The following is a 9,128-nucleotide window of genomic DNA, read 5'->3' on the forward strand; positions in this document are numbered from 1 at the left end:
AATCATCAACCCGATCCAACACATCCAATTACTAGCTTTTACTTCTAAGAAAAAAAAAACAGAAAGTATATCCAAATGACAGCTAAACAATTTTGTTTTCTTTTTCTTGCTAGAGTGAAATGCATAAACTCAACATCATTATTCATTTACATTTAATTAAATTTATGTAAAATACATTGAGAAGGGAAGAAGTAGGCACACAGTGAGGGGGAGGAACAGGAACAGGAGCAGAAGCTGCTCATGGAACATTGTGTTGTATGTTACATTGCCTATTCATCATTTGTTGTGGTAGAAGGGTTGCCCCAGAAACCCTGTACGTGGCACCACATTGTACAAAGAGGAGAAACCCATGTCTGTTTGTATGTTTGTTTCCTTTTCCTATCCCTACCACTTTTCCTAGAACAGCTCTCACAGCATAACAGTATTTCTGTATGAGTGAAATGGCAGCTGATTAAGATTCTGTGGGTCTTCATATGCAACATTGCTGCAGACTGTAATTTTTGAGTAGGAGCAGATTATTTCAGCATTCTGAAGGGTGAATCCATGAATGATAGGCAGAGGGAATCCTTTCCCCAAGTGGACGTTCACGTATGGCAAGAAGACAGTTTCGATGAGAGTCCATATTACTGGCTGCAAAACAAAATTTAGAGAATTTTTTAGAATTCCAGAGAGGGAACCCAGAAAATATTTCCCTAGCATTCCTCTTCCAACCATGGGACCATATGGAAAGAACATAATGCAGAGAAAAAAGGGCAAGGTTTACACATTTTCAGGAAACTTCATAGAAAACAATACCAATGAAAATAGTTTCAGAAACTAGCATTTGAGACAGCTAAAGAAATGACATTATAAATTGTTCATGATGCTCCTATGTTTTTATTCATCTACCAGTCTCCACAAGAACAGGTTCAGGCCAGAAAGGGTGACTATAGATCATGATCAACTGCCCACGATAAATACTAGAATAAGATAACGCCTCATTTCCAAGATATCGTTGATTTGGAAAAAGTTATAATAAAATCATCTAATTCAAAAAGCTGTCCATGCTATAGAGATGAGAAAAGCAGTTCTTAGACTAGCTTTTTAAAATTTCCTGCCGCTTATGCTTGGAGCACAGTCAGATGGATTCTATGCATGAATCTATCGCTAAAATGGGAAGAAAGACGACTATACTTTTTTTTTCTTCTGGGAGTTACATTCCAAAGAAAATGGAATAGCATGGATTATCCCAAGAATAATAGCATACAATGTTACCATCCAAAAATTACAAGCATCATCCAACCAAATCACTAGTTTCTCTGATTACATCCTCCGTTGAAAAGTTAAAACTTTTAGCAACTTTATTTAGTTCACCACTGGTCCCAAAAGAGACCACTGCAAGGAATATAATTCAACCAGGAAAAAGGAACTCAGGAATGCTCTAATTTCAGAGAAAAGCAAGATGGAATACAATAAAACATTCCCGTATGAGGAAAAAGGTTATGAAATAATGAATGAAATATGAAATTCACTTTGAGTAAACATTTTATTATTAAGAGTACCTGAATTAGAAACATGCGCAAGTTACCAATTTTGCTCCACTTTAATGACATTGTGAAGTCATTCAATTTCACACTTCCAGCAAGGTTATTCCCTGCGATTTTTACTGACCCTGAGGCATGAATTACCTGTACCAAGAAAAAGCAATAATGCCATATTGATAATAAAATAAAAGTGAAAAAAAAAAAAAAACACAGAAAATCATGACCATCTCTAACTTAAATTACAGTAATTTGGTGAAGTCCTGTAGATGCATGTGAAGGAACTGAACGAAAAACTGACTACCCGGAAAAACCCAGATGCTTACTACTAGGAGCTGCCGAAATTCAAAACTTGAAATTTATCAAAATCTACTTTATTATAATGCATTGCTTTTATATTAGTACAGATGACATAAAAAGTTACCCAGAAAAATCAGGATTCACCAACTCTTCGAATACATGGAAGTAGAAAGAAGCAGCAGGCAAGTTAAACCATCTCATGTGGGCACATTCAGATTACTAAAGAAAGTAAATGACCAGTGAATCCTTATTGCTTTGATTTCTTCTTTCTTTCCTTTTTTTTTTCCCCTTCTTTTTCCTCTAGCGAGTATGGAAGTTGCAGATTAGTTTTGTGTGTTGTGGGTGGGGGGAGTTTAAGCTTATGAAATCAGCATTACGCTATTCAGACCCCCACAGTTTACCTAGCTAACATGAATATAACTTCTTCAATTTGTTCTTTCCAATTTTCCAAATATCCATGATTTTTTATCTAAAAGATACAGCCACCGTTTTAATAGTGTTTCCTCCAGACAGAAATGCAGACTACTAGGGACTAACAGCTACTTTTTCAAAGATATTGTATTCTTATCTACTAGAAATCATATATAGAGTAGCAGTTCCCAATGCCGTGCCATGGTTGTTCTAAAACACCATTGGCCTTCCCAGACCTAATCTCTATCATCATGATTATCCTATTGATATTGATGATGCAAATTTTCAAGTAATCCATCAATGACAAGAAAATAAATCCACACAAATTAAATACATCAATCAGCTGTAGAATGGAAAAAGAAAATGGTAAGTAAACGAACAAAACATAAAAGGAGGCCACTAGACTTTGCAATAATTCCATTACTAAGCATACCAATGAAATGCATGCAACTGGTATTACTTCCTGAGATTCCAAAACATCGATTATCAAGTCTGCATAGACGATAGCATCAACATTATTCGGGGAAATCTTTATCACTGGAGGAGTAGATAAAGAAATATTCATATTCATATCATCGTTTGGGTATTTCTTGTACAGTTGAGGAACAATAAATCTCCAGCCAGCAGTGTTTAAAAGAGACTGATCAGGTACTTTGTCCACAATCCACTGCATAAACTCTGCCTGATTACAAAAATAATTTTTTTAATAAAAAAAAATATAATGAAAAAGGAACATTACTTAACACCATGGAAAAGGGATAGCGAAGAAGAGCAAATAATAGAAGGATATTATTTTTCAGCAATGCAGAAATGCTAATGGAAAATTATATTTAAACAAGTTCCAAGTGCCATAATCAGATTCAATATAACTAAAAGCTAAGTGACTTCATGCTGTCAAGTGTCAGAATATTTGACTCAGTGCAAAAAGTGTCTTATCCTAGCTCAATCAGATGGGATATATATTGAATCTGTGAATTTTTAATTGGTACTAAATCTCAAAGATGACCCTTATCTGATCTGTCAGATGCTAACTCCTGTCAAGTTCTTGATAAGATTGTTAAAAGATCTGCATCAGTTCAGATTCCAATCATTGTTCCAAGTCATTGACATTAACTTTCTGTCCACTTGTGTCTACAAATTATTGTTAGATGTATGCTGGTGAAAATGCAGACACACCCAAGCAACAAAATTAATAACATCTGCCTAGTATAGACCCTTATTAGATCTTTGGATTCAGATTCTTTACAAGATCCACATCATTGAATATCATCATCCCATTGATGGGTCTACCTGGAGTGCAACTTGTCCTGGCCTAATTGATCCAAATTTCAACTTAGATTGTGTCCAAACTCAGACATTGACTACATATAGTCAAGATTTAGAAAGTTACCATCTCTATAAATCCAAAATTGTCCTCATGAATTTAGTAACTCAACATGTTGAGTGACTGAAGATTCAGGCCAAGAAGTAATTTTGAAACTTCATATATTTATATTCATTCTAAAACTTTCTTGAATCATTACCCTTCTGAAGTAGTTGAGGTTTAACATGAATACGAGGCATAAAATTGTGCATGAATTTACCTGGAAATTATGATCTAGTTTCTAAATCACAAGAGATAATAGTTCAGTAACTATAGCTATATTAGATTTCCAAACTTACATTGAAATATAAGGCAGATGCAGAGTTAAGAACAGCCTCGTCCAATGAAATTCCAAGCATTTTAGATGGGTCTGTGCAAGAAACTGGATGTCTTGAATTTTGATAGTATTTGGGAAGGGTAGTAGCGTTTGCTCTGGTGAATAACCCATTGATGTCAAACCCAATTGAAGAATTACTCAATAAAGGATCATTCACAAAAGTCACATTCAGAGAAGCAATATTGTCCACTGGGATTTCCTTTGGAAGAGCCTGCAGAAAGGAATCAAGCTTTATGATTCCTTCTTTAAGTTTCTTAGTAATGGTACTTTCCACTGCCGAACCTATTTGCTCTTCAAAAGCATCCACCACCCTGGAACATTAAGAATATAAAAGGATTAAGCTCAAAAGGCAATTAACAGGCTCATCCTTTTCTACAATGGAAAGAATATAAAACCATGCAATTTGAAGGTGATTTGGGAAGATGAATAAAACTTAGATAATGTGATACATCTGTGAGCAGCCAGATTCTTTGGTTCCCCAACCACTGGTTTCAATACCAAACTGGCTGATGTAAATTCTTTTCAAAAAAAGTGTATGAAAAGGGGAAAAAAGAAGATATCAATACAATATCTGTGAGCAGTTGGAGGTAATGCCAATTGAGAACAAGATAGAGAGGAACTCGAGTTTTGTTAAAGGATTTCATACCCTTGGTAAAGCCAAGATGCTCCTCCATCCAATTTTATAGAAATATCTTCAACATAACAACCACAGTCCTTAGCGGACAGCTTCATACTTCCTTCTCTGTTCTCCAAGCCTAGAGTAAGCCCCACTTCCATGCCTTCAACCTTGGCCAGAAGCAGCACTTGTCAAATACTCTTTGTTGAGAGACACATTGAAAATGAGCAGACAAACATACAAGAAACAGACAAGATTTAACTGATACATATGAAGGTCCAAACATTTTACTTCCAATAATACATCAAATTTATAAAATGTTGAGAAATTTCAAAGAGGAATTTAATTGACCTCCCCATCAGAGAGACACAACACTTCTGCATAACTTTGTTTTGATCTCTACCAATTTCTCATGCACAATACATGGATCTTCCTAGTTTCTAATAAATAGATGAAAGGCTCTCTAAAGATGAAGATTTATCCTAAACCATCTTATTTGATGCTCTAAGATATTTACTCTAGAGGCAGGCTTCAATAATAAACTTTTACATGAATTTGCCACATATACTATGACCTTGTACAGGATCACTTTTTGCTTTTGGTTTTAGTTGGAAGCTGAAGGCTCAAGGGAAAACCATGATTTCAATGGGGTAATTTTCATATTATGAAAGTTTCATTAAACATGAAACAAGTTTCCATACAAGCTAAAAGTGAGTTTCCACAATAAGCAATATTTTCCTTTTTAAAAGAAAAAATTACTTTGCTATAGCACCCAAACATATACAGAAGCTCTTATTAGGCTTACCAAGATCTTTTCCATAAACTCAATCTAGATAAAACTTATATAATTAAACCCCCTAAACAATCTCGTTATGTGCAAGAATTCATGATAAGGACTCTCTTTGAACTCTAAGCATGGGAAACAAACATGCTGAAAATAAATATTTCTGTACTTAAACAACAACACTTGGACTTGTGACAGACTAGTTTGGATCTAATAAGAAGGGGAAGGCCTATGCTTTGTAAGGGAGATTCTAGTATGACATTGCTTCAAATACATGCCCCCAAGTTCATAAATCCAGAGGTTGTATTATTATCTCAGCCTCTAATCATGCAATAAAACCAAACATATCATCATCCAACATTTCTACAAGTAACTAAAGAGTACCCTTAAACATTTTGTTGCAGCACCTTGATCCCTACATACCTTGCATCTGATATTTTCATATATGACCAATTTTTTTTAAATTAAAGATTGGTTCTTGAGGACATGGTCACACAATCAAACAAAACATATGTTAAGTGTCCATAGTTTTCCCACATCCTAGTACATGCTGATCACTGAGAATACACATTAGAATTTTTCATAAAGCTCCATCCGATGTACACAATTCATTCATTACTTCTTGCAACTTCTCAACTATATTTCCCAAAACACCTAATCCTCAAGTCACTTGATAAACATAACCAGAAAAGAAGGGTTGAAAATTCTGCAAACAAAAAGAAACCCACTTGCGTATGCCCAAAACAAAAACAAACCCAACAAATCACAAAGCAAAACAACAACGAAATTGACAAAATTCAATCCCAACTTCAAAATTACTCACTTATACCTGAACTTGGGCGGTCCCACTATCCGAAATTTCGACGGGCACGAACCAAGTATTATAAGAATAATGCCAATTCATGCTCAAATTACAAGTGGTGCCTGAGGCAATAATAGCAACACCAGTATCGCCCGGTGCAATATTCGATGAGGAAACATCAATATGATATATTGTGATGTTGGAAAAGGCAATATCAACGCGACCCAAAAATGGGATTTTCACAGATTTTTTAATCTGGGGGAGTTGGAGGGGTGTGAGTGAAGAAATCGCCTTGGTGATGAGCAAGTTTTTGATGAAATCAAGGCCTTGGGAGGATATGAGAATGGATATGAATGATGATTCTGTGGATTTGAGGTGGGCTTGTGAGGGAGTAAAGAGAAGAAAGGCTATGAAGATCACCAAAACGGAGGGCCTCATGGCGTGCTTTCGGAAGCAAACTGAGGGAAAACAGTTTGGTTTTGTTTTTCAAAGCAGAGGAGGGTGGGATGGGGGTTGTAGAAATCCGTGGGTGACGTAATCAAAACCTCTAACCAAATGTCTAAACTGCCCCTATTTTTGTCCATGCCCGAACGATTCATCCAGGTGTAAAACAGTAAATTCGACACAAAGAAGAAAGCTGGAGGCATTATGAAGACATCGAATAAAACAAACAAAAGACAGCGTCATTTTGCTTCTGCTTTCCGAAAACAAAAATAGAACAATGCGTTTTCTCACAATAAATTAAATATTACTGAATAAATAAGAAATAATCCAGAAAAAAAAAAAAAGAGAAAGATTTGAAGGAAAATGCAAGGGAAAAAAAAAGGAAAAATAGAAAAAATAAAAAAAAAGGTAATACCAATAAATTATTTTTAAATCTGTTATTCAAACTTATTAAAAAATAATAAATTAAAATTCAATAAATTATTTTTATATATTATTTTAAATTTATGTAAGATATTTTAATCATTTTGTATAAAAGTTAAATAATTTAAAAATCTATAAGCTTCCAACTAGTTTTATTAGTATATGATTTTCTTTCGTATTTTTTAGAGTAAAATCAAGTGGAATCTTAACTTATTGTATAAATTTTTGAGAAGATGTTCATTTTTTCTTTTCTTTTTTTTATTATTTATATAAATTATGATAATTGATTATAAAGTGTCTTATCTCGTGTTTTTAAACTCTTAATATATAAATAGCGAGTATTAAAGGAGGACTAGTAAAAAACCCTATGTGAAATATTTAGTCAAGAAAAATGAGCATAATATTCTTATAATTTTTTAATTACTCTTGGTCTATTAAGATTGACTTGATAAAAACTACACCGATAAAACTCAAAGCCATAAAAACTAGACAAAGATAAAAAAATAATTTAAAAAGTACAACATATTAACATTCTTTTATAAACATATTCCTTTCATACTAATATTCCCATAATAACTTGTCACAAGATCCTTAAATTAGGCCATTTAAAATATCGAAGTTACGTATAACTTTATGAATAAATCTACTAGATTGTCACTTGAATGTATTTATTAAATATTAGTTTCATCACTCTTTTGAAGTTCATATAAAAGAAATTTGTTGAAATATGTTTGGTTCTATCTCCATTAATATAAACCTCTTTTATTGTCTTTATATAACATTATTAGGTTGTCGTCGATAGGAGATAATCCTCATATATAAATTTATATATAGGTATATCCATTGTGATGGTACTAACTCATTTCATATGTGACCACAGTTATTTATTTAACAGATCTTTGTGAAATATCAGTACTATCACAATTAAGCACATACCCTGTTTATGACATATATCATATTTAAACAATTTTAATTTTGATTTTCTTGAATAAGATAGACTCTTATCAATAGTTCTACAAAGATAATACAATATATATTTAATAATATTTTAATGTATTATGCTGGAGAACAATTATATATTGTTAATAAATTGATAGAACAAACAATATTTGATTATATTCAATCGGCAAGATACATAAATACACTAATTACACTAAGGCTTGGTACTTCGGGAGCAAGTAATTTTTCATTTTCTTTGTGATGTCGAAACAAGTTATATTTTTACTTCAAGTGATTGGACGATCATTGGAGAATTTAAAAGGACATTCTTCATCCATATGAAAATGCTCTAAGATTTTCTTAATGTATATTAATTGCTGTTCTAAAACTCAATTTGGACGATAATCAATTTGAAGGCTAAGATATAATTTTATTTTTCCAAAATCCTTCATCCCAAATTTCCTTTTCAAATAATTTCTTATTCTTATGAGCATTTTAGGAGTCCTAATAAAATTAAAGTCACAACATACATTACAATAAACATAAATTTGATTTCTAATGTCTTATTGGAAATACATGAGCATATAGGTTATTTGCATACCCTTTTGTAATGGGTATACTACATGCATCCAAATTGCTTTTAATAAAATTCATTTTCATTTCCACCATTTTTACTTTTAATGATATTTGGTAAAGGTTTACTAAGACTACATTTTAGAGTACTTTTACAAAATGCTTATAGCCTTTATAATACTTACAAGATATTTTTTTTTTTAAATATTAGAAAGATTAAAAACACTTCATAAAATCATTTTCAAAAGCACTTTAAGAATGTATTTAATAGTAATTTTAAAAAGTATTTTTAGACTTTTTAATATTTGAAATTTTTTATTTTTCTAGTATTAGAAATGCTAAAAATATTTTTCACCCGAACGCACTCTAAATATCAGAGCATATGACAAGTCTGTGACCATTACTCTTTTTATCGTACTTTTAATAATTCTCAATATTGTTTTATTTATGGTAATATCATGTGGTTTATTTATTTATTTATTATATCAACTCTCACTTTAATATTAATAACCAAAGAGAGAGATTTGTATTTACTTCTCATAATAACATCGAAATGAAATTGCTTTCTAAGGCTATACCAATATATGACATTTCTTTTCTTGACATCGTTCTACCT

General features: G+C 32.4%; 1 protein-coding gene across 1 annotated transcript; it reads right to left on the minus strand.

Annotated features, from left to right (window-relative positions):
- Positions 1-76: 76 nt before the first annotated feature.
- LOC100265388 (putative BPI/LBP family protein At1g04970) lies at positions 77-6,636 on the minus strand. The gene is made up of 6 exons (XM_002271984.4): positions 6,161-6,636; positions 4,578-4,717; positions 3,894-4,242; positions 2,665-2,913; positions 1,542-1,667; positions 77-630 (listed from the first exon to the last, which is right to left on the minus strand). Exons 1-6 carry the CDS (start codon positions 6,569-6,571, stop codon positions 409-411), a joined length of 1,497 nt encoding a protein of 498 aa, XP_002272020.1. The 5' UTR covers positions 6,572-6,636; the 3' UTR covers positions 77-408.
- Positions 6,637-9,128: the final 2,492 nt, after the last annotated feature.

Source organism: Vitis vinifera, chromosome 12 (assembly GCF_030704535.1).
Source record: "Vitis vinifera cultivar Pinot Noir 40024 chromosome 12, ASM3070453v1".
Taxonomy (NCBI): Eukaryota; Viridiplantae; Streptophyta; class Magnoliopsida; order Vitales; family Vitaceae; genus Vitis; species Vitis vinifera.

What these genes read in the sequence shown, in the direction of transcription:
- LOC100265388 (XM_002271984.4), bottom strand. Translation starts at nt 6,571, where the DNA reads ATGAGGCCCTCCGTTTTGGTGATCTTCATAGCCTTTCTTCTCTTTACT. An exon ending in GTGGGACCGCCCAAGTTCAG is followed by an intron (nt 4,718 to 6,160) that starts GTATAAGTGAGT and finishes CTTCTGGCCAAG; the next exon opens with GTTGAAGGCATGGAAGTGGG. An exon ending in CAGTTGCATGCATTTCATTG is followed by an intron (nt 1,668 to 2,664) that starts GTATGCTTAGTA and finishes TTCTTGGTACAG; the next exon opens with GTAATTCATGCCTCAGGGTC.